Genomic DNA, 26,291 nt, shown 5'->3' on the forward strand with positions numbered 1-26,291 from the left:
GCTCGAGCAACGTCCTAATTTAAACATTCTCATCCTTGTTTTCAAATCCCTCCATGGCTCGACCCTCCCTATCTTTATAATCTCATCCAGCCCTACAACCCTCTCGGATATCTGTGCTCCTCGAATTCTGGCCTCCTGAGCAACTCCGATTTTAATTGCTCCATCATTGATGGTCGCGCCTTCAGTTGCCTAGGCCCTAAGCTCTGGAATACCCTCCCTACACTTCTCTGTCTCTCCACCTCGCTTTCCTCCTTTAAGATACTCTGGAAAACCTATCTCTTTGACCAAGTTTTTGGTCAGCTGACCTAATATCTCCTTATATGGCTCTGTGTCATATCGTGTTTTATAATGCTCCAAAGAAGTGGCTTGGGATAGTTTATTACATTAAAGGCACTAAATAAGTCGTTACTGTTGTTGCTGTCAGCATCATCTTCCTTAGTGAACATTGATACAAAGTACTCATTAAGTATTCTAGCCTTGCCCTGCGCCTCGCCCTCTTTGTCTTTAGTAGGACCCACCCTGCATCTTACTACCTGCTTATTATTTACATGCTGGTTGAAGATTTTTGGATTCTCTTTTATATTAACTGCCATTCTATTCTCATATTCTCTCTTTGCCAGTCTTATTTTCCTCTTTACGCCCTCTCTCAACTTATTGTATTTGGTCCTGGTTATGCTTGAAAAATTCATCTGGCATGCATCATGCATCCTCTTTCTTTGTTTCATCATATTCCCTATCTCCCTGGTCATCCAATGAGCCCTGGCTTTCATTCCCTTACCTTTCGCCCTTGTTGGAATGTACCTAGCCTGTACCGGAATACCTCTCAAGTACTGTGTGCAGTTTTGGTCTCCTTATTTAAGGAAGGATGTAAATGCGTTGGAGGCGGTTCAGAGGAGGTTTGCTAGATTGATACCTGGAATGAGCGGTTGTCTTATGAGGAAAGGTTGGACAGACTGGGCTTGTTTTCACTGGAGTTTAGAAGAGCAAGGGGGACTTGATTGAAGTTTATAAGATCCTGAATGGTCTTGACAAGGTGGATATGGAAATGATGTTTCCTCTTGTGGGTGAGTCCAGAACTAGGGGGCACTGTTTTAAAATTAGGGATCGCCCTTTTAGAACAGAGACAAAGAGAAATTTTTTCTCTCAGAGGCTTGTGCGACTTTGGAAGTCTCTGCCTCAGAAGGTGGTGGAGATGGGGTCATTGAATATTTTTAAGGTGGAGGTAGATAGATTCTTGTTAGGCAAGGGAATCAACAGTTATCGGGGGTAGATGGGAGTGTGGAATTCGAGACACAAACAGATCAGCCATGATCTTATTCAATGGTGAAGCAGGCTAGAGGGGCCGAATGGCTTACTTCTGCTCCCAATTCGTATGTTTGTATGAAACATCTCATTAAAGATTACCCATTGTTCCATCACAGTTTTTCCTGTCAGTCTTCGGTTCCATTTTACTCGGGCTAGATCCCCTCTCATCCCATTGAAGTTAGCCCTCTTCCAATTTAGAAGTTCCTTGCTCTTCTCCATTGCTAATCTAAACCTTATGATACAATGATCACTCTTGCCTAAATGTCCCCCAACAGCCACTTGGCTCACCTCATACCCTAGCACCAGAACCAGCAACGCCTCCTTCCTAGTTGAATGAGAACATACTGGTCAAAAAAATTCTCCTGAAGGCATTTCAGAAATTCCTCCCTCTCCTTTACTCTAACATTATGGGGAGATGGTGGTGTAGTGGTAATATAACTAAACTAGTGATCCAGAGACCCAGGCAATGCCCTGGGGACAGTGGTTCAAAACCCACCACAGCATCTGACGGAATTTAAAGCCAATTAATTAATTTTTTAAAATCTGTAATTGAAAGGTAGCCTCAGTAATGGTACCATGAAAGTATCAATTCTCAAAAACCCATCTGGCTTACTAATGTCCTTTAAGGAAGGAAATCTGCTGTCCTTACCTGGTCTGGCCATGTGAGTCCAGACCTACAGCAATATGGTTGACTCTTAACTATCCTCTGAAATGGCCTACTCAATTAGGGATGGGTAACAAATGCTGGCCTTGCCAGTAATGCCTACATCTGATGAAAGAATAAGAAAATTATTCCAATTGATATTTGGGTAATTCAAGCCCTCCAATATCAACACTCTATAGTTCTTGCACATCTCTATGATTTCCCTGCAGATTTGCTCCTCTATCTCTCTCTAACTAGTTGAAGCCCCATAGAACACCCCCAATAGCGTCATCATACCCTTTTTTGCCCCTCTTTTTCCAACATTACCACGCCTACCCTAAACTCCCTTCACCACCGACGCACAGTGGCAGCAGTGTGTACCATCTACAAGATGCACTGCAGCAACGCACCAAGGCTCCTTAGACAGCACCTTCCAAACCCGCGACCTCTACCAACTAGAAGGACAAGGGCAGTAAATGCATGGGAACACCACCACCTGAAAGTTCCCCTCCAAGCCACACATCTTCCTGACTTGGAACTATATCGCCGTTCCTTCACTGTCGCTGCGTCAAAATCCTGGAACTCCCTTCCAAACAGCACTGTGGGTGTACCTACCCCACATGGACTGCAGCGGTTCAAGAAGGCAGCTTACCACCACCTTCTCAGGGGCAACTAGGGATGGACAATAAATGCTGGCCTGGCCAGCGATACTCACATCCCATGAATGAATAAAAAAAATAAAAAAGCCAATTTCATATCCAGGTTGGTACCGTTCCTTTTATTCCATGAGCTACAAGTTTGCTCACAAGTCTGTTGTGTGGCACTGTATCGAATGCGTTTTGAAAGTCCATGTACACAAAAAAATAGCATTGCCCTCATAGAATCACAGACCTGTAGAGCGCAGGAGGCGGCCATTTGGCCCATCTTGTCTGCACCGGCTCCCTGAAAGAGCAACCCCCTCATTCCATTCCCCTGCCTTCTCCCCATAACCCTGCACATTCTTCCTTTTCATAAAACTGTCTAATTCCCTTTTGAATGCTTCAACTGAACCTGCCCCATCACATTCTCAGGCAGCGCATTGTAGACAGGGCACCCATTGAGGGACTGGCAGAGTGACGAAGGGGGAGCATTGCATGAAGAGAAGGTTGTTTGAGCTGCAGGGAGAGGGCCATTGCAAGAGGAGCAATGGGAAAGTAACACAAGTGGGGGCAAGAAGGGAAGCCGCTGGCAGGGAAGGACTTGCATTCAGGGAGAGGCCAATTTTCATGGGTCTCATTTAGCCAGGTTTTGGGGACCCCATGGAAGACGAGGTGCAGCAGAGCAGGAAGGAGGGCCAAGCACCTGCAGTGGCACTGCAATGACCTGTGAGCACACAGGAGGTCCAGCAGCTCCCAGACAATGGAGAAGGGTGCAGAGGAGAGAAGGAGCTGCCCCAAGCAGAAGGAGGTATCCTCCAGAGAGACAACTACCTGAAGATGTCCGCGAGGCAGTGCGAATGAAGACTCCCCTTCTCCATGAAAGCCGTCAAAGATCATTGCGCCATGATGTAGGACAAGCTGTGCTCTAGGGAACTTGGTAGGAATCTGATGCCAGTGGCCCTGAAGGTCACAGTGGTGCTGAACTTCTATGCCTCTGGATCATTCCAGGGATCCACTGGGGACATTTGTGACATCTCAAGTCAGTGGCCCATCAATGCATCAAGGAGGTCACCAATGCCCTTTTCTGGAGGATCGCTGACTATGTTTGTTTCAGCAGAGATCCCAACTTCTAAACTGAGAGGGCCATCGGGTTCAGGTCCATTGCTGGATTCCCCCAGGTGCAGGGTGTCACGCATGTGGCCATCAAGTAAGGCTCTTGAACACCAGCCAGTGGCATTCATCAACAGGAAGGGCTTCCATTCTCTCAATGTACAAGTGGTCTGCGATCACCATAAGCGGATCCTGCAGGTCTGTACACGCTTCCCAGGAAGTTGTCACGATGCCTACATTTTGAGGCAGTCCCAGGTGCTTTTCCGGCCACCCTCCCACCTTCAAGGTTGAATCTTGGAGACAGGGGTTACCCACTGAGGACATGGCTACTGACGCCTGTGAGGAAGCCACACACAAACGCAGAGGAGAGGTACAATGACTGCCATGGGACAATGTGAGATACCACAGAGAAGGCCATTGGAGCATGGAAGCTCAAGATAAGTTTGAGGTGCCTAGATCAGTGTCATGGAGCTCTTCGGTATGGGTTTCATGTATCTATGTCTGCCGTGCACTGCACGATCTGGCAATGCGGGGGGGGGGGGGGGGGGGGGGGGGAGAACAGATGAGCAATGAGGAAAGTGAGGAGTGGACAGCCTCCTCAGATGATGAGGATGTGGAGGGGGAAGAATGACAAGCCAGGTCAGATGACGGACCCCAGGGACAAAAGGAAAGTGGCCATGAGATATGTGCAAGGGAGGCTCACGATGCCCTTATACATTCTCGTTTCGTTTGATCCTTATTGCCAGTTGTAGCGTGACCAATAAAGATATACCTTTGTGCAGCCATTATGTCGCCTTCCTTCCTTAAGGATGCGTGGCTTCTGAACACTCGCGTGGTACAGAACTGGCCAGGCTGCAGAGCAGACCCCTCGCAGCATGTTGTTTTGCCTCCAGGCTCTTCACAGAGGCTGGGTTGCAGCGAAGGACCAAAGGCTTGACAGAAAAGAAAGGGAGGTAGTCTATGCTCAACAGAAATGTTTTTACTAAAATTCAGAAAAGATCCTGTCCTTTGCATATGAAAGACACAATCACGTGTGAAAACCCTGTGATTCTATGTGCACTTCTTTATTCCCTTATGTGAACTGCTACGAGGTGCTCCCCCTGTGCAATCTACCAAGGTGGAGGCAGGCTGCTTACCTTGTTGCCCCTTGGCTAGGGATGAGCTTGGTAGTCATCCTCTGGATGTCTTAGAACTGGAGGGCCCCAGCCATGTTGAGGGCCTCCTGAACAGAAGCATTCACCTTCCGTTGGCAGGGACGAAGGGGGATCTGGTGACACTAGCAGAGGGGCAGAAGAACAGCTGCCCACACCAGCAGCACCCCGAGAGCAGCCCCCAGTAAAGACCTGCAACCCGACCCCAACCCGACGGGACCTGACGACGTGTCGGATTCGGGTTGGGTCAGGCCGCTCTTCTGGATCCGGCCTTCGGGCTCGGGTCGGGTTGGGCCGGGTCTAGGTTGGACACACACAGCAAGGTAAGTGTTAAAAGTTAAAAACTTACTTGAGATGTGAGTCCAAGACACCAAGCAGGGAAACTGAGTCTGCGCAGTGAGCGTCTCTATGACATCATCATGCTCATGCTGAAGCTTCCAGCAGATTAGGAGTCGGAAGGTAAGTAAAGGGAACATCGCAGTGGTCGGGTCGGGTGGGTAGGGCTCGGGTCAGGTCAGGCTCGGGGGGAAAATGGAGGGACTTGGGCCCGGTCGGGCTCGGGTCCCATGTGGTTCCATTGGGTTAGAGTTGGTTTTTGTTTCTGACTTGAGCAGGCCTTTAGCCCCCAGCTGCAAGAGGCAGCTGCTCCTCCACCCTAGCAAAGCACACTTCTGCCTCCCTGCTGACCTGAGTGCAGGTGGGGACCCTCTCACGCCCTGCCACTGCTGCCTTGTGCCCATGGTCAAGAGGATATACAGGTGTGCACACATGTCCTGCAGGCAACGAGTGCTCTGCTGGATATGGCTCTCCAATCGCTTAATGGAGGAGCCATTCATGCACCAGTCAGAGACAGCGTCGAGCTTCTCCATTGTCCGCACCTGGGTGCACATTGCCTCTGACATTTCTGCCAGATGTTGCCTGACCGCTTGCTGCAGTTGCAGCATTTCCCATGATGCGGCCGACACCGGAGCACATTACAGGCCTGGGGCTCGGCATGGGACCCGGCCTCCCACAGTCTTCCGACTGTCAGAGACCTGGGCTGGCATAGCCTCCATCAGCTCCTCGAGCGTGTGCACGCTGTGCTCACCAGGGTGTGTGCCCAAATCTAAACTCAAGCACAAACCCACTGAGATGTGTATCTGCGCTGGTGGAGGATGGAGGAGTGCGAGGTGACAATGGACCCTCGGAGGTTCCTTACTCCCCCTCAGAGGTGGTAGGCTCTCCCGCGATCTCGCAGGCTGTCTGATTTGGCACTGCTTAACCTGAAAGAGAGGACAGAGACATACAAGGATAAAGGGCCTCCCCTCCTGCCATTGCCCACACCCCTATGATGCAGACCCCTGTGGGCACTGGATGCCTGATGAGCAGCATGGCTCCATCGCTGCAGATACAGCCTTGTGCCCCATGGTCTTACTCACAGTCTTGGGTAGGAGCTCCTGCCTCTCCATCCATGACGCCACGGCCATCCTGCTGTCCAGCCAGCTCCATGGCTTCTTCCTCCACGGAGGTAAAGACATGGAGAAGCGGCAGTCCACTGTCGGTCTTGACCTGATCTCTCTGATTGCTGCAGACAGAGGGAAGGATGCTGTTGGTCCCCCCATGACATCAATCCCAATACATAGGCGGCTGGCAGCCCGGCTGTCACTGATGGGGGCACACATATGCATATGCCCCCTGCATGTGTCCACTTTCAGGGACTTCACGAGATTGCACTATGACAGGAGGCCTCTTTTCAAGACCACCTTGCCATGCCACTGTCAGTCATCTTGCATCCCTTGACCCTTTGCCCATACCTGGGGGTTTGAGCCCTCTCCTTCCAATGCACCGTCCTGCTTCACCACATGCAAAGGCCAAGAGAATGAAGGCATTAAAAGGTACTCACTTTCACAGCCCAGATGATGTCGTTAAGCTGCTTGTGGCACTGAATTCATGTCCGTTGCATGACCCCAAAGCTTCTGACCGCCTCTGCAATCTGCAACCTGGCCTCTTCCACACATCCCTAGGGAACAAAATGTCCATTCGCTCCCTTCCAGCCTGCAAAAGCACCTGGAGGGAAGCATCAGGGAAGTGTGGGGCCACAAGGGGTCTCCTCTCAGCCATCTCTTCTGTTTCTCCTATCACCTCTTCCTCTCCAGGCCTTCACAGTGCAAGGTTTAATGGAGGACTGGCAGCCCTTTAAAAATGGCATCAGCACCTGCCGAGGCATCACCTGACACCACATTCCCCGCCTCTAGGTCTGACACTGACAAGGCAATTGGTCGGGTGTCAGGGCTCATTAAGCTTAATTGGCTGGCCACTGCTGAATGGTGTGAGGGCAGCAGCTTCTACCCCCAATGTGCCTCGTGCCCGGCGGGACCAGTGTCTTCAACTTAAAATTTGACCCCTTATTCCTCTTTCTACTTCTATATTCTGGTGCCCATCCTCCTGCCAGTTTAGTTTAAACCCTCCCCAAACACACTAGTGAACCTTCCTGCATGACCATTGATCTCCGTCCCTTTTGAATAGTGCCTCCCAACCCAGAAATGGTCCCAATGTCCCAAAAATCTGAAGGCCTCCCTCTTGCACCATGCCTCAAGCCACTGTCACGAGGATTTTTTTTGTATTAAAACTTAGGATTCTGTGTTTTTTTAAAAACTGAAAATGATTTCAGTGGACATTGAGACATCTGCAAATAGCTGAACTTTATGGATGTTTTGAAAGGAAGTTCAACAAAAGCTGAACTGGTAAATAAGGACTGGAATGCAGATAATTTCAAGGAAACTAGCAGAGGGTTGACCTCAGAGCTCCAGCGTGATGCCACCACCAAACGCATCTTCCCCTCCCGTCAGCATTCCAAAGGGATCGTTCCCTCCGCAACACCCTGGTCCACTCCTCCATTACCCCCGACACCTCATCCCCTTCCGACAGCACCTTCCCATGCAATCGCAAGAGGTGTAATACCTGCTCTTTTACCTCCTCTCTCCTCACTATCCAAGGCCCCAAACACTCCTTTCAGGTGAAGCAGCGATTTACTTGTACTTCTTTCAATGTAGTATACTGTATTCGCTGCTCACAATGCGGTCTCCTCTACATTGGGGAGATCAAACACAGACTGGGTGACCGCTTTGCGCAACACCTCCACTCAGTCCAAAAGCATGACCCCAAGCTTCCGGTTGCTTGCCATTTCAACACTCCCCCCTGCTCTCATGCCAACATTTCTAGTGTTCCAGTGTTCTAGTGAACATCAACGCAAGCTCAAGGAGCAGCATCTGATCTTTCGATTAGGCACACTACAGCCTTGCGGATTTAACACTGAGTTCAATAACTTCAGAGCATGACTGGCCTTTTTTTTATATTTTATTTTTTAACCATGTGCTTGCTTTTAATGTAGTCGGAGCTGCTTATTATTCTGCTATTAACACTCTCTCTGGACTAATGCTTTGTCTTTCACCACAAGCATCAACACATTCTTTGCCTTTGTCTCAGGACAGCTTTGATATTTAATCTCTCCTGCCCTCTGCCCTATCAAACACATTCCCCTTTGTTCTCTCCCCCACCCGCCTCCCCTTCACTTGCTTAAAACCTAATTCTTTTCTAACTTTCGCCAGTTCTGAAGAAAGGTTACAGACCTGAAACATTAACTCTGCTTCTCTCTCCACAGATGCTGCCTGACCTGCTGAGTATTTCCAGCACTTCTTGTTTTTATACTAACCTCAGAGCTACCCTCTGTTATGACAGGAAAGAATTTATGACTGGGCATGTGACTTCTTTATGGAAGGTTTTGGTTTCAGTTTTGAACTTCAAAAAGCTAGTGGGTTTGGACAAAAAGCAGGCATTTGAAATTTGATTTTGACCTGCCTGGAAATCAGAAGAAGACCCAGAGAAAGTATTACCATTCTGTAAAGAATCCCTGCATCCATTGTGGTTCCTGTTGCCTCTGTGGTTTAAGAAATCCTGAATATTGGAAGAAAACTTTTACTGCTATGTTGTTGCTGTGTGATCTAAGATGATCTTTGTTGCTGCAGACCTGATGGAAGACCTTATGTGAAGTCTTCTACTGTTGAAGTTCTTTGAATGCCTACCTATCACAGACTCTTCATCAACCTTGCCCGGAAAGACTTTGAGTGACATCCAACTATTTGACTTTGGGACACCTCGCCAAACCAAAGAACTTCCTTCCAGATCATGACATTATAAGGTTTTTTTTTAAATTCCTTTCATTCCTATGAAACAGCTGTAAACAAAATCCCTTTTTTCCCGGTTCACTGGTTTTCAGATGTATGTGCGTGTGCATGAGGGCTAGGGAAAATAAGGAGTTTTAATATCTCAATTAATATACAGATTTACTTCATTATTGATTAAGACTTGGTTTTATAATAAAGTTAATCTTTGTTGTTGAATAAAGAAACTGTTTGGTGTGCTTTATTCTGGGGACAAATAGAGTATCTAATTGACAGTATCGGTAAGTGCAAAATTTATTGATATGCTGTGACCGGTGGAAAAATGGGACTGAATTAACGGTGCACTCCTCCTGCCTTGGTTGGAACACCACACATTGATCCTCCCTATTTTCCTATTTCTACTTTCGCTAGCGTGTAGCACTGGGGGTAATGCAGAGATTACTACCTTCGAGGTCCTCCTTTCTAACTTCCTAGCTCCTGCAAGTCTGATTGTAGGACCTCAATACCTACTCTCTCTAGGTCGTTGGTACCAACTTTTACCATAACTTCTGGCTCATTTCCTTCTGTCATGCTCATTAAAGGGACAATTATGAACTAAAGTGAATTGGAGAAATTATGATCTGTAAAAATGAACTGATGAACTGAACTCCAAAAAAATGGACATTCAAACTCCATTGTGTAACAATGGCCCCATGTTCAAAGATATTGCATGAACACACCAGGGGAGAGCATCTATGGTCACCTGACCAAAACCAAACCAGATGAGGTTTTTTCTTTAAAAAGAGACTTCTCTGAAAGACAGAACAGAAAGCAACAAGCCAGTAACCAGAAGATTCATTCCATCCAAGAAGACGACCCTGCTTGGATATCTTTTAAACCACAGAGGCAGAGACACTGCAAGGTGACCTTGAAAACTTCCGACCTGAGAAATTGTTAACAGGCTTCTACCACCGACTTTAACTGAATTTTAACCAGAGGAATCTGCAATATTTCAGAGAACCAAGAAATAGAACACCAGATCTGCACCGCAGTTAAAAAATTCTTCCTGGAATACCGAGAAGGTTTCAAAGTGAAGTATTTTTCCAACAATTGGACTTAAATGTATGCTATCCTCTAATCTCTATCTCTTGTGTATGTGTGTGTGCAAGTGTGTGGATGCATGAGTGGGTGGGGTTGCAATATTTTTCGGGTACTGTTTAATAAATAATTTATCTTTCTTTTAATCATATGAGAAAACCTGTAGTTTGTTTATTTGACCACTAAATCACTCAGGAACTAAAAGAATATTCTCTAAAAAAAAATACCATCTGTGGTCAGTTGAGAGGTAAAAAGTGGAAGTCATCCACACCATTTCTCCCGTCTATAACACTCTACCCTGCAGAATATCCTGCACCCTCTCCATGATGTCCTTTACCCTGGCACTAGGTAGACGACACGTGTGATTCATGTTGACGGTTACAGAAATGCCTCTCCGTCCCCCTACCTATGGAATCTCCTATAACCACTGCATTTCTATTCTTTGCTGTTCCCTCCCATACAGTCCCTTGCCCATTGATGCCATAATCTAGACTGCACTCCTTCAAGGTGTCGTCACTCCAAGAAATCTCCAATGCTGAGCAAAGGTTGACAGTGGCACGGACCCCAAGATTCCTGCACTTCCTGCCTCTTCCTACTCTTCCGGATGGCCACCCATCTATTATCCTGACCTCCTACTGCCTGTGTGGTGGGCACCTCCTGGAATGATTCAGAAACTCTCATACTCTCTGATACTCCACAGTGGCTCCAGTTTCCACTCAGATTTAAGGTAATTGGCAAAAGAAGCAATGGAAACTTGTGGAAACACTTTTTCATGCAGCAAGTTGTTGGGATCTGGATTGCACTGCCTGGGAGTGTGGTGGAGGCAGGTGCAATTGAGGCATTCAAGATGGAATTGGACGTTTATCTAAAAAGGAAGAATGTGCAGGGCTGTGGGGAGAAGGTGGGGGAGTGGCAAGAGGTAAATTGCTCCTTCGAAGAGCCAGTGCAGACATGACGTGCTGAATGGCATCCTTTTATGCAGTAAAAATTCTGTGATTCAAGCTTAGAAATCCTGAACTCGAGCTCAAGCAGCTGGAGACACTTCCAACACATGTGGTTCCCCAGGACATTATGAAGTGGCCAGTTTAAAACCAGTGATGGGTAAGGTTTTAGAAACAAAAATCAGGGAAAAAATCAACAGGCTCTTGGAGAGGTTTTGAGTTAATTAAGGAGAGCCAGCAGGGATTTTTAAAAGGCGTATCGTGCTTGACTAATCTAATTGAATTTTTTGATGAGGTAACAGAGAAGTTGATGAAGGGAAAGCAATGGATGTTGTCTACATGGACATTAAGAAAACATCTGACAAAGTACTACATAAAAGGCTGGTTAACAAAACTGAGGCATGGAATGTGAGGGTCAGTGTCAACTTGGATAAAAAATTGGCTTAAGGACAGAAAACAGCGAGTTCTGGTAAATGGCTGCTTTTCAGGTTCAAGATGATAGACAGTGGTGTTCTTCAAGGTTCAGTGCTAGGATCACTGATGTGTAGCAGACTGTGAGGAAGATACCAACTGCAACAGAACATAGATAGCCTAGCAGAATGGGCAGACAAGTGGCAGATGGAATTTAATACAGAGAAGTGTGAATTAATGGCACAATTCTAAAGAGCGTGCAGGGACGGAGGGACCTGAGGGTTCATGTGCATAGATTTTTGAAGGTGGCAGGACATATTGAGACAGTAGCTAGCAAAGCATTTGGAATCTTGGGCTTCACAAATAGAGATATTGAGTACAAAAGCAGGGAAGTTATGCTGAACCTTTATAAAGCTTGTTACAATCATCTAGTTCATGGTTTGGATGAATATCTTTTAGAGGTCACTTTTAGTTTGGGGGAAATTAAATGTAGAGGTGAAAAGTAATTGAAACTCTAGAACTTAAAGATTGAAGGACCATCCAAAATATTAACAATTCAAAGATCTTTCTATGTGTACTTAAAGAGTCAGAGAGAGGGGGGTGAGAGCCATAAAACAGGAGGTGGGCTCGTTTAGTTGGGGAACTAAAGCCAGCACGTCTGTAAAGAATTGCACTGTCTTTGTTAGCAGTATAAAGTATTCATGTGTGTATCCGAAATCAAAGAGATGTTTTGGAGTTGCAGGTAATTAGTTTAAATTGCTATCTGGGACATCCCAGTACTGCACTGCGATGGATATAAATGATGCAGGCAGATGCAGTTGGTCAGGTGTTTTATCTCTGCTTTCTCACAGAAAAGAGTTGTTTTTTGGAAGCAGCTGAACTCAGGAGCAGAGAGGCCATCAAGAACCGGGGGTGTTTCTGATTTGAGTGAGGCCTATGCTCAGGCTGGGGAAATCCAGATTCCAGAGGTGTTGAAGGAGAACTGGAGGGTTTGCCTAGCTGAATGCTAGAGGAAGAATCCCCAAGAAATCTCATGTCAGAAGACAGCTGGGAAACTAAGGAAAATCAAAGTGAATTCCTGAAAGCTGTGGTGTGCGGCTGCGTTTGCGGACAACACTACCACTAGGTGGCGCTGCAGTGGCACATGTGCAAATGGAGCATGTGCCACTAAAACGTCACAGTCTGCGACTTCAGGCAGCTGCCAGGACGAAAGATGGCGCTGCTCAAATAATCACACAAAGGCAACCTGACCTAAACACATGGCAGCATACAATGGCGGGAGGGAGAAAGTCAGCGAGCGGGCCGGTGAAAGAGGGGAGGAGCGAGCAGGCCAGGGACGGACGGGGGGGGGGGAGAGAAGCGGCCGAAAGAGCGGAGCGGCCGGAGACAGCAGTGAGGGGGGGGAGCGGAGCAGCCAAAAGAGCGGAGCGGCCGGAGAGAGCAGCGAGGGGGGAGGAGCGGAGCGGCCAAAAGAGTGGAGCGGTCGGAGAGAGTAGTGAGGTGGGGGGGAGCGGAGCGGCCAAAAGAGCGGAGCGGCCGGAGAGAGTAGCGAGGGGGTGTGGGGGGGGGGAGCGGAGCGGCCAAAAGAGCGCAGCGGCTGGAGAGAGCAGCGAGGGGGGGGAAGCGGAGCGGCCGAAAGAGCGGAGCAGCGAGGTAGGGAGTGGAGCGGCCGGAGAGAGCAGTGAGGGAGGGAAGCGGAGTGGCCGAAAGCGGAGCGGCTGGCGAGAGCAGCGAGGCGGGGGGAGTGGAGCGGCTGGCGAGAGCAGTGAGGGGGAGGGGGGGGGAGAGGCGGAGCAGCCGAAAGAGCGGAGCAGCTGAAAGAGTGGAGCAGCGAGGGGGGGGGGGGCAGCGGAGCTTGACGCATGGGTGAATACGTTAGCGTTGCACTACTGTACGCGTAAAACGCATGCGCAGATGCTGACCAGGCACGTTGCCCGAAGATGCGCACGTCACATGATGACATCATCGGCGCATGCGCTAACCAGTCCTGGCAAGTCAGAACGCAGTGCACATGCAGAGAGGAGGAGCCCGTCTGCGCAAGTGCACACCTTGGCGCAGCCTGATGACGTCAGTGGCCGGCTGCATTGTCAGGAATCACTTTGGTGGTGTGCTTTGGATTTATCCCAGGAAAAGTGAACAAACCGCCAGGATCCTGTAAATTAAAGGGGAACTCTTGGGTTCAAGAAAAAGTCAAACAGGGAGTGTTCTCTTTTAGAGTTTAAAGTATACGTCTTCATGTTCTGTTAAGATTTTAAGTTTAAAATATGTGATTACAAATTGTAGTGTTGAGTTAGTAGTGTTTGCTTTGTTTAACCCTTGTACTGTAAAGGTTTTTTCTTTGAAACGTGAAATCTCGTGGAGAAATTATTTCAGCGATAACTGGGAGTTTGAATTTCTTTTGAAAACAGTTACTGGTCTCTAATGGGATCTTAACAAGCTATCAATAGGCCACAATGAGAGTATCATGTCCAGTTTTGGTCACACAATTTAGGAAGGATATGAATGGTGGAGGCTCAGTCATGGAGTGTGCTCAAGACAGCGATTGATAGGTTTCTAGATCGTAGATACCAAGGGATATGGGGATAGTGCTGGGAAATGGCGTTGAGGTAAAAGATCAGCTATGATCTCGTTTAATGGTGGCGCAGGTTTGAGGGGCCGAATGGCCTACTCCTGCTTCTATTTCCTATGTCCTTGAGAGGGTGCAGAGGAGATTTACTAGAAATGTTCCAGGGATGAGTGATCTTAGCTACAAGCTTAGGCTGGATAAGCTGGGCTCGTTTTCCTTCGAGCAAAGAAGGTTGTTGGGAGATTTGATAGAGATGTACAAGATTATGACAGGTTTAGATAAGGTAGACAAAAAAAATCTATTCCCATTAGCTGATGGTACAATGACTAGGGGACGCAGATCTAAGATTTTGGGCAAGAGATGCAGGGGGATGTGAGGAAGAACCTTTTTAGGCAGCGACTGATAATGACCTGGAACTCACTGTCTATGAGCGTGTGGAAGTGGAGACAATTAATGATTTCTAAAGGAAATTGGACGGGCACTTGAGGGAAATAAACTTACAGGCTGTGGGGATAAAGCGGGGGTATGGGACTGATTCGATTGCTCTGCTTAAAGATGGCATGGACGTTTTTTTCCATTCATGGGAGGGATGTGGGCATCGCTGGCTAGGCCACCATTTATTGCTCATCCCTAATTGCCCTTGAGAAGGTGGTGTTGAGCTGCCTTCTTGAACTGCTGCAGTCCATGTGGGGTAGATACACCCACAGTGCTGTAGGGAAGGGAGTTCCAGGATTTTGACCCAGCGACAGTGAAGGAACGGCAATATAGTTCCAAGTCAGGATGGTGTGTGGCTTGGAGGGGAACTTGCAGGTAGTGGTGTTCCTATGCATCTGCCGCCCTTGTCCTTCGAGGTGGTACAGATTGCGGGTATGGAAGGTGCTGTCTAAGGAGCCTTGGTGCGTTGCTGCAGTGCATCTTGTAGATGGTACACACTGCTGCCACTGTGCGTCGGTGGTGTTGGGTGTGAATGTTTGTGGATGGGGTGCCAATCAAGCGGGCTTTGTCCTGGATGGCATTGAGCTTCTTGAGTGTTGTTGGAGCTGCACCCATCCAGTCAAATGGAGAGTATACCATCACACCCCTGACTTGTGTCTTGTAGATGGTGGACAGGCTTTGGGGAGTCAGGAGGTGAGTTACTCACCACAGGATTCCTAGCCTCTGACCTGCTCTTGCAGCCATGGTATTTATATGGCTACTCCAGTTCAGTTTCTGGTCAATGGTAACCTCCAGGATGTTGATAGTGGGGGATTCAGCGATCGTAATGCCATTGAATATCAAGGGGAGATGGTTAGATTCTCTCTTGTTGGAGAGAATCATTGCCTGGCACTTGTGTGTTGTGAATGTTATTTGCCACTTATCAGCCCAAGACTGGATACTGTCCAGGTCTTGCTGCATTTCTACACTGACTGCTTCAGTATCTGAGGAGTCACGAATGGTGCTGAACATTGTGCAATCAGCGACCATCCCAAATTCTGACCTTATGATTGACGGAAGGTCATTGATGAAGCAGCTGAAGATTGTTGGGCCTAGGACGCTAACCTGAGGAACTCTTGCAGTTATGTCCTGGAGCTGAGATGATTGACCTCCAACAACCATAACCATCTTCCTTTGCGTTAGGTACGATTCCAACCAGCAGAGAGCTTTCCTCCGATTCCCATTGACTCCAGTTTTGCTAGGGCTCCTTGATGCCATACTCAGTCAAATGCTAGATGTCAAGGGCAGTCACTCGCACCTCACCTCTAAGTCCATGTTTGAACCAAGGCTGTAATGAGGTCAGGAGCTGAGTGGCCCTGAGCAGGTTATTGCTAAGCCAGTGCCGCTTGATAGCACTGTCGACGATACCTTCCATCGCCATGTACAAGATGCACTGCAGCAACTCACCGAGGCTCCTTTGACAGCAACTTCCAAACCTGAAGCCTCTACCATCTAGAAGGACAAGGGCAGCAGATGCATGGGAACACCAAGTTCCCCCTCCAAGCCATATACCATCCTGACTTGGATCTATATTGCCGTTCCTTCACTGTCGCTGGGTTAAAATCCTGGAACACCTCTTCGAACAGCACTGCGGGTGTACCTACACCCAAGGACTACAGCAGTTCAAGAAGGCTTCTCAAGGGCAATTAGGGATGGGCCCTAGCAACGCCCACATCCCACGAACAAATAAAACAAAAGTAACATAAGTACTTTTTGTACCAATGCTCGCCTGCCATAAAGTCTATCAAATGTTATCGGACAACTGGCTGCTGTATTATAAGGTACAGTGAGAGGTCCTTGTGTTCCTCAACTGACAACATCTCATCAAAACAAAAAGTAGCAAAAAATGTATGATGTATATTTCATATTGGTTCTCTCAGCAGACAACCTAGGCTTATTTCTCTGCTGGATCAAGAAGACGTGAATATTTTGCTTGAAAGTAATCTGCTGCAGTCACCATAATTTTTCATATAAGTTTTTTATCTCGTCGATTAACACTTGCTGCTGGTCAAGTAGTTAAAATTATGGTCTGCTGATGTAACTCAATGTGTGCTTTACTAAGTACCAAATAGATGTTTTATGCATCAAGTTACTTAATGAAAAATCTGAAAGTTTTCAACAATCATATTCAATGTACATTTTTAGAGTGCACTTACTTCTTCTTCCATTTCTTCTTCCTCCTCCTCCTCCTCTTCTTCAGCTCCTTCCTCTTCTGCTTCCTCTGCTCTTGCTTCATTATCTTCCTCCTCTTCATCTAAGTCTGCACCAGATAATTCCCACCCGTAGTACTGGAAGGGTTCTGCAAAGATTTGTACACCAGATAAATTTAAAGTTAAAAATGTTTGCCTGTAACATATGTATTTCAAGTATAATAGTTATTGGGCCTTCGCAAAAAATTCCCATAAGTTGTGCTAAATATTATTCTGAGTGTAACAACAGAACTGAGTGCCAGTGGTTTCCGCAGAACTTTTTCTGAAAGAAGGTACTCTGAAGGCTTTTGTTAGAAGAGTCACATCATACACTTGTTAGAAAAATTGAAGCCCAAGAGAATATAGGGACAGTGGCAGTGTGGATAAGAAACTGGCTGAGGGACAGAAAGCAGAGACTATTAATAAACTGATGTTGTTCAGTTTTTCATACTGGAGGTAAGTATACAGTGGTGTCCCTTAGGGATCGGTATAATGACCACTGCTCCTTTTGATTTTTGATATCATCCCAAGAATACTTGAAAATCAAGAGGTAAAGGAGAGGGAGGAACTTAAAACAATAAAAATTACAAGAGAAAAGGTACTGGGAAAACTAGTAGGACTAAAGGCTGACAAATCCCCTGGACCTAATGGCTTGCATCCTAGGATTTCAAAAGAAGTGGCTGCAGAGATAGTAGATGCATTGGTTGTAATTTTCCAGGATTCCTTAGATTTTGGAAAGGTCCCAATGGATTGAAAAATCGCAAATGTAACGCCTTCATTCAAGAAAGGACAAAGACAGAAAGCAAGAAACTATAGGCCAGTTAGTCTAACATCTGTCATTGGGAAAATGCTAGAATCCATTATTAAGGAGGTAATAGCAGGACATTTAGAAAATCATAATGCAATCTGGCAGAGGCAACACAGTTTTGTGAAAGGGAAATCGTGTTTCACTAATTTATTCGAGTTCTTTGAGAAAGTAATAAGCAAGGCGGATAAAGGAGAACCTGTAGATGTGGTGTACTTTGATTTTCAAAAGGCATTCAATAAGGTGCCATGTAAAAGGTTACTACACAAAATAAGAGCTCATGGTGTAGGGGGTAAAATATTAGCATGGATAGAGGATTTATTAGCTAACAGGAAGTAGAGAGTCGGGCTAAATGGGTCATTTTCAGGTTGGCAAGCTGTTGCTATTTACAATCAACTATTTACAATCTATATCAATGATTAGGATGAAGGGACCGAATGTATGGCAGCTAAATTTGCTGATGACACAAAGATAGGTAGGAGAGTAAGCTGCCAGGATGACATAAAGGGCTAAATATTCTGTGCCCACCGCCGATGTCCCGGACCCACCACAATCTTCCATGCAGCGGCTCATTTAAATAACCAGGACGGGCTGCCTCCCCTCACTGCCCCCAATCATGTGGAGAGGGCTGGCTGTCGCCCGGGGCAATGGTGTCAGCTGCCTGCACGCAGGCACTGGATGCTAAGAGAATGTTTCCTCTTGTGCGGGAGTCTAGAACTAGGGGACACAGTTTAAAAATAAGGGGTCCCTTTTGGGGGAGTCTCGAACTAAGTGACACAGTTTAAAAATTAGAGGTACCCCACTTAAGACTGAGATTTGTTTTTCTCTTAGAGTGTTGTTAGTCTATGGAATTCTCTTCCTCAGAGAGCAATGGAGGTTGGGTCATTGAATATATTCAGGGCTGAGTTAAATAGATTTTTGATCAACAAGAGAGTCAAGGGTTATGTGGGACAGACAGAAAAGTGCAGTTGAGGCCACAATTAGATCAGCCATGATCTTATCGAATGGCCTACTCCTAATTCTTGTGTTCTTGTGCTATAGTGATTTTTGAAATTAATGACCTGGACTTGGGTATAAAGGGCAAAATGTTTGCTGAAGAAACAAAGCTTGAAAGTGTAGTAAACAGTGAGAAAGATAGTAGCATTCTTCAGGACAGAACTGGTGAAATGGGCAGACACTTGGCAGATTAAATCTAATGCAGGAAAGTGTGAAGTGATGCATTTTGGAATTTTCGTTAGCTTATTTACATAGTTCTATAAGTGTGCATGATGCAGCCAGCTTCTGCTCTTAAAAGCAATTTGTCCTGCTTAAAGCGAAACTGCACTGAATTACAGGAGGCTGCTGCTGAATATTATTTTTGTAATTCTAAATAAAGAAAATGGAACATCCGTGCAGAAAGCAGGATCACTGATGCGGTGCTAATAGCCTTCATGGTGGGGGTGGACAGGAGGACAGAGGCCATGGTTCTGCAAAGGACCAGGAGAACCTCAAGGATCATCAGAAGGGATTGGGAGGAGGTGGCCAGTGAGGTCAATTCCCAGCATTTGGCCCCAAGGACCTAGCAGTAGTTCCACAAGATTTACCTGAATGGTTCAAGGGATGAGGGATTGTAGTTACAAGGTTAGGTCGGAAAAGTTGGGATTGTTCTCCCTGGGCAAAGGAGATTGAGGGGAGATTTGATAGAGGTATACAAGATTATGACAGGCTTAGATAATAAGTTAGACAAGAAAAATCTGTTCTCATTAACTGATGGTACAAGGATTAGGGGGCACAGATTTAAGGTTTTGGGCAAGAGATGCAGGGGGAATGTGAGGAAGAATTTTTTATGCAGCAGGTGGTAATGACCTGAAACTCGCTGCCCACAAGGGTGGTGGAAGTGGAGACAATCAATGACTTCAAAAGGAAATTGGATGGGCATTTGAAAGAGATAAATTTGCAGGGCTATGGGATCAAGTGGAGGAGTGGGACTGACAGCACGGAGAGCTGGCATGGACTCAATGGGCCAAAAGGCCTTCTTCTATGCCGTAACTAACTCTGGCTTTATGACCTGAAATCTAATGACCACATGTGGGTGGTAAAGGTCAGTGAGTGCTTAACTTGGTGACTTTGGTAAATGAGGAGATTTGGTGCAAGGACAGAGGAAGTGGGGAACAACGAGTAATCTGAGAAATGGAGCTGGAGACAGCGAGATCTGACAGCTGAAGCCCATAGGCATTAATCAGGTGAGCACGTAGGTCATCGGTTGATGAGTCTTGCGGGGTTTCTTTTCTCTCTAAACTGGGGCAGTAGTATGTACTGATACTGGGGAGATTTAAGTACTGTATTAAATTTATGGCTTAACTAGTTAAACTGCTTAATATAACTACAAATAATCGTTGAGTGATATTTCTAAATGTGAAACCTAATTAGTTAAACAAAACACAATAAAGATGGCAGGGCAGGTCATATGCTGTAGCCGGTAGCATGTGGGAACTAGTGAACACCATTGTGCTTCACTGCACCACATCTGCAGTAAGTGTCTGCAACTCAAGGAACTTTGAGTCAGAGTTGCTGAGCAGAGTCTGAGCTGCAGACACTGTGATGCATCAGGGAGGGAGAAAGTTACCTGGTCACTTTGCTCCAGGAGGCAGTCACCATGACAGCGCTTCTGATATGTCTTCCTTTTTCCTCAACCGAAGATTCCCTCCCACTGTGGCTGACAGGGCCCTCAACCATGTCTGGCCCATTTCCTGCACTTCTACCCTTACCTCTTCTCCTCCCTCCCAGAATGCCGAAAGTGTTCCCCTTGACCTCACTTTCCACCCCATCAGCCTCCATATCCAAAGGATCATCCTCCGCCATTTCCGCCACCACCAGCGTGATGCCACTACCAAACGCATCTTCCCCTCCCTTCCCCTGTCAGCATTCTGAAGGGATCGTTCCCTCTGTGACACCCTGGTCCACTCCTCCATTACCCCCACCAGCTCGTCCCCTTCCCATGCAATCGCAGGAGGTGTAATACCTGCCCATTTACCTCCTCTCTCCTCATTATCCCATGCCCCAAACACTCCTTTCAGATGAGGCAGCAATTTACTTGTACTTCTTTCAATGTAGTATACTGTGTTCGCTGCTCACAATGTGGTCTCCTCTACATTGGGGATACCAAACGCAGACTGGGTGACCGCTTTGCGGAACACCTCCGCTCAGTCCGCAAGCAGGACCCCGAGCTTCCGGTTGCTGACCATTTCAACACTCCCCCCTGCTCTCATCTCTGTCCTGGGATTGCTGCAGTGTTCCAGTGAATATCAACACAAGCTCGAGGAACAGCATCTCATTTACCGATTAGGCACACGACAGCCTGCCGGACTGACATTGAGATCAATAATTTCAGAGCATGACGGGCCCCCCATTTTACTTTAAGATGAAATAAAACAAAATAAACACAGAAAAAAAAATTTAAGAAGGAAAAAGAAAAAAATAAGTAAAAATGAAATTTTGTTCAGTTTGCTTACCCACTGTTTTTTTTCATGTTTGTACTTGCGGTAGTTCAATTTTCAGTTCGTTAACACCCTATCTGTACTAATGTCTTTGTCTTTCAACACACCATTAACATATTGTTTGCCTTTGCTCCACGACCTTCTGGTCAGCTATTCTGTGATCTTGTCCTATTTACACCTTCTCCTTTGTTATCTCTTGCCCTACCCCTGCTTTACTTGCTTATAACCTTTTACATTTCTAATATTTGCTAGTTCTGAAGAAGGGTCACTGACCTGAAACATTAACTCTGCTTCTCGTTCCACAGATGCTGCCAGACCTGCTGAGTATTTCCAGCATTTCTTGTTTTTATTTCCGATTTCCAGCATCCGCAGTATTTTGCTTTTATTATATAAGGCAGTCACATCTCTTAGGTTAGGTACTTTAGATTCAGTTCGTAGTCAGTGACAGGAGGGTGTGATTATGACTGAGGCAGGTATGGGGATCCAAAAGGGAGCACTGGAGCAGCCTTAGCCATTGCACTTGTCCAACAGGTTCAATGTTCTTGCAGCTTGTATGGATGAGAGCAGGGACTGCCTATCTTTTGGGCCTCCTTATCTCGAGAGACAATGGATACGCGCCTGGAGGTGGTCAGTGGTTTGTGAAGCAGCGCCTGGAGTGGCTATAAAGGCCAATTCTGGAGTGACAGGCTCTTCCACAGGTGCTGCAGAGAAATTTGTTTGTTGGGGCTGTTGCACAGTTGGCTCTCCCCTTGCGCCTCTGTCTTTTTTCCTGCCAATTACTAAGTCTCTTCGACTCGCCACAATTTAGCCCTGTCTTTATGGCTGCCCGCCAGCTCTGGCGAATGCTGGCAACTGACTCCCACGACTTGTGATCAATGTCACACGATTTCATGTCGCGTTTGCAGACGTCTTTATAACGGAGACATGGACGGCCGGTGGGTCTGATACCAGTGGCGAGCTCGCTGTACAATGTGTCTTTGGGGATCCTGCCATCTTCCATGCGGCTCACATGGCCAAGCCATCTCAAGCGCCGCTGACTCAGTAGTGTGTATAAGCTGGGGATGTTGGCCGCTTCAAGGACTTCTGTGTTGGAGATATAGTCCTGCCACCTGATGCCAAGTATTCTCCGAAGACAGCGAAGATGGAATGAATTGAGACGTCGCTCTTGGCTGGCATACGTTGTCCAGGCCTCGCTGCCGTAGAGCAAGGTACTGAGGACACAGGCCTGATACACTCGGACTTTTGTGTTCCGTGTCAGTGCGCCATTTTCCCACACTCTCTTGGCCAGTCTGAACATAGCAGTGGAAGCCTTACCCATGCGCTTGTTGATTTCTGCATCTAGAGACAGGTTACTGGTGATAGTTGAGCCTAGGTAGGTGAACTCTTGAACCACTTCCAGAGCGTGGTCGCCAATATTGATGGATGGAGCATTTCTGACATCCTGCCCCATGATGTTCGTTTTCTTGAGGCTGATGGTTAGGCCAAATTCATTGCAGGCAGACGCAAACCTGTCGATGAGACTCTGCAGGCATTCTTCAGTGTGAGATGTTAAAGCAGCATCGTCAGCAAAGAGGAGTTCTCTGATGAGGACTTTCCGTACTTTGGACTTCGCTCTTAGACGGGCAAGGTTGAACAACCTGCCCCCTGATCTTGTGTGGAGGAAAATTCCTTCTTCAGAGGATTTGAACGCATGTGAAAGCAGCAGGGAGAAGAAAATCCCAAAAAGTGTGGGTGCGAGAACACAGCCCTGTTTCACACCACTCAGGATAGGAAGGTTGTGCAAACTGACCACTGTACCATGGTGCAAGAGCCGATTCTAGTTGGGGAATAAAAAGGAATGTAGTTGTAGCAGGGGACAGTATAGTTAGGATAGATACTGTTCTCTGCATTCAACAGCATGGGCTGAATTTTATGCTCCTCTGCAAGGCGGGTTTTTAGTTGGGGAGGATGGAGAAATGGCATGGATTTGTCTGCCACGCAACTCGATGCTGCAATGTTGGGTTCCCAATCTGTCGGAGGTGGCAAAGTACCGTGGCGGCACTTCCGCAACAGTATTTGCAATTACATACGTTAAACACCCTTTAGCATACATCTGAATCTAATTAATAGTGATCTTACCAGGAGTTCGCAATCTTGTGTTGGGTGTGCAGCACTCACGTGCTTTCAGATATGCATCTTTAAAAAGCTGGCGGCACTGAGGCGAGAGACCTCAGTAAAGGGTAATTTATACTTTACTGCTGTTATCTGGGGGAAGTGGTTGGTTGGAAGAACTCTGCAACTGCATTGTCTGTGAAGGTGGTTTGGAAGAACTCTGCAAGTGTTGTGTCTGTAAGGACAGGGTTTGGAAGAACTCTGCAAGTGGTGTCTGTGAGGATGGGGTTTGGCAGAACTCTGCAAGTGGTGTCTGTGAGGATGGGGTTTGGCAGAACTCTGCAAGTGGTGTTTCTGTAAATATGGGCTTTAGGAGAACTCTGCAAGAGGCGTCTTTGTGAAGTGGGTGTTTGACAGAAATCTGCAAGTAGTGTGTCTGTGAAGGTTGGGGGTTGGGAGAACTCGGCAGGTGTAGTGGTGTTTTTTTTTGGATGGCCAGTGCAGGGCACCGTAATGCTGTTGGTTTGCTCATGATGGCTCGCACTTTTGGAGCTAATGCAAGCTCCATGACGACCAATGGGTTTTGGTGGTCACCCTATGTCTGTGGCCCTTAAGATTACTGTAGCCCAAATGTTTTATGCCTCTGGATCATTCCAGGGCTCCACAGGGGACATGTGTGGGGTCACTCAATCTGCGCACCACTGAATCAAGGAGATGACCAATGCTCTGTTCAGGAGGGCCAGCAAGCATGTGCATTACAGGACAAACCCTCAGAGTCAGGCTGAGGGGGCCACTGGATTTGGGGCCATTGTGGGATTCCCAAAGGTCCAAGGTGTAATCGACTGCATGCATGTGGCCATCAAGGCTCCCACAGCCTAAACAGCCACCTTTGGCAACAGGAAAGGTTTTCATTCTATTAATGTACAACTATAAGTGTCTGCCCACTTCCCGGGGAGCCGCCACGACTCATTCATACTTCGGCAGTCCCAGCCACCACAGCTTTTCACTCCCCTCGCTTGCCTTCAAGGGTGAATTCTCGGGCCTTGGCTTGGGATGACTTTAGCAGGCGTCCGCTAGGTGCCTGAGGTCTGGAGGGCCCCAGCTACCTGAAGGATTCCTGCACTGGTGCAGAAGTACACTCAGGCATCATAGCTGTTGGAATAAAAACAAGGAATGCTGGAAATACTCAGCAGGTCTGGCAGCATCTGTGGAGAGAGAAGCAGAGTTAATGTTTCAGGTCAGTGACCCTGCTTCAGAGTAGCTGCTGGAGCTTGGCTCACTGGCAGAGGGGATAAGGAGCCAATGTGCATACTCGATTCACCTGAGGGGATACCCGAGATGTGGAGTGCATCCTCTCCTCTTCCCTTTTAAGGCTACTTGGAGTCTCCCTGCTCATCGGAAAAGGACTATGAGCTGAAACGTTCTCCAGCCACCAGGCCCTCCTCTTGCCCTGCCACTGCTGAGTGGACCTCATGGCCAAGGCGAGGGTTTGCAGTGCATTGTGCATCTGTGGAATGTGGCTCTCCAAGAGGGTCACCAACCTCTCAATGGTTGAAGCCATGCGCTCATATGTCTGGGACATGGCAGTAGTCATGGCATGGATGGACTCCCATACCGACTGCTCATGACTGCACATGGCCTCTAGTATCTCTGCCAGATGTTGCCTTAGCTCTCCCTGCATGCCCTGTGCTGCCAAAAACAGAGGCTCGTCATCAGCCTAGGACTCAGCTTGGGCCTGGCCACCCACAGTCCTACAACTGTCAGAGGCCTCGGCTATCTCAGCCTCATCCAGCTGCTTGGGCGCGTGTTGTGCTGTAAACAGATTGTGACCTTGATTGTAAAGCCGAGCGGATTCCCACCGAAGTGAAAGTATCTGTGCTAGTGGAAGGTGCAGTAGAGTCATGGGACAGTGCATCCTCTGAGTGCTCCTCATTGTCAGAGGTTGTCGTCAGTCTCTCAGCGACCTGCAAGATTAAATGCAAACAACATATGTGTGGATTAGGCTACACCTATCACATTAAGGACAGCATGCCAGAACTAATTCACCATGACTATTGCATTTTTATCTGATTGGCAATAATCACTCAGTTGCGCCGGGGCCCCGAGCTCCACGTTTGAGATGGTCCGTCTTCTTTGACTCCCGGCTCGTTGTAGTGACTTCTCTTCGGCCTGACTTAAAGGACGCAGGTCGGGCACTCCGGCATCGGTCCTGGCCATTTCCCTCCTGTTATGGGCCCTCTTCACCTGAAAGAGCAAGGATGCAGATATTGAACATTGCCAAACTTCAACATCACGGTTTAAACTAACATGGGCACTTCAACGCCTAGGGGATGCTTTGTCTGGCATATTGACTCAACCTGTCATGGGTATAACTTGCTCTGAGGTATAAACGAGGGAGACTTGATACACATATGCGGCCAGTCATCTGCCAGAAATCTGCTATGACCTCCCTCTCTTTGAAATGGCAGTGGCATACCACATAGTGACAACCAGATCACACCAAGCAATTTTGGAACTTGCCACTTACCTTTGCTGAGTGCAGCAAGTCATTGACCCTACACTGGACCCAGTTTCATTGGGTGACCCCACAGCTACTAACCTACTCTGCAATCTCCATCCAGGCTTGCTTGGTCGGGCAGGAGGACCTTTTCTTGTCATCGCTGGGAAAGAGGACCTCCTGCCTTTTCCTTGCAGTCTGGAGGAGAATTAGCAGGGAGGCAACCCTGAAGCATGAGGCCAACCTTGCTTGGACCTCAAACATGATCAGAAGGATGCCCAGTGGGGCAGCTTGCTGAGTTTTAACTTTTCGGAACAGCACAGATGCGTTGCTTCACCAAGCTTCTATAGAATGCAGGGAGACAGTGGATGCAGGGCTGGCAGGCTTTTAAGGATGGTGCCAGCACCTGGTCCTACATCAGGCGACGCTGTGAACGCCGTCGCCATTTCTGCCCCCACCACATGATTGCGGGGGACTGCCACCTTCATTATGCAAAATGGCCATTCGCCACATAATTGTGGCCGTGTGGCCAATCACGGGACAAGTGAGAGTGCCACCATTGTGTGCACCCACCGCCCTTCTGGGCAGCGTGATCAGAAAATTCAGCCCCGTGAGTACCGAAGGCTATGTTGCCTGCCCAGAAGGATCCAGTTGGATGGTGCATCCTTCTCAAAGTCTTTCTTTCTCAATGCACTTTTCTCTTTGAGAGTTATGAAATATCTCCTTAAATGTCTTCTACTGCTTCTCTAACTCTTAA

At 47.4% G+C, this 26,291-nt stretch overlaps 1 protein-coding gene across 5 annotated transcripts in view; it reads right to left on the minus strand.

Moving 5' to 3' along the window:
* Window positions 1-26,291, minus strand: part of ak9 (adenylate kinase 9) — a 455,773-nt gene that overhangs the window by 225,843 nt on the left and 203,639 nt on the right. For all 5 annotated transcript variants that reach the window (XM_068027233.1, XM_068027231.1, XM_068027230.1 and 2 more), the window contains one exon: window positions 16,633-16,775. In XM_068027233.1, the coding sequence (XP_067883334.1) occupies window positions 16,633-16,775 (143 nt within the window). The remainder of the gene's footprint in view (window positions 1-16,632; window positions 16,776-26,291) is intronic.

Source organism: Heterodontus francisci, chromosome 3 (assembly GCF_036365525.1).
Source record: "Heterodontus francisci isolate sHetFra1 chromosome 3, sHetFra1.hap1, whole genome shotgun sequence".
In the NCBI taxonomy this organism is placed as follows: Eukaryota; Metazoa; Chordata; class Chondrichthyes; order Heterodontiformes; family Heterodontidae; genus Heterodontus; species Heterodontus francisci.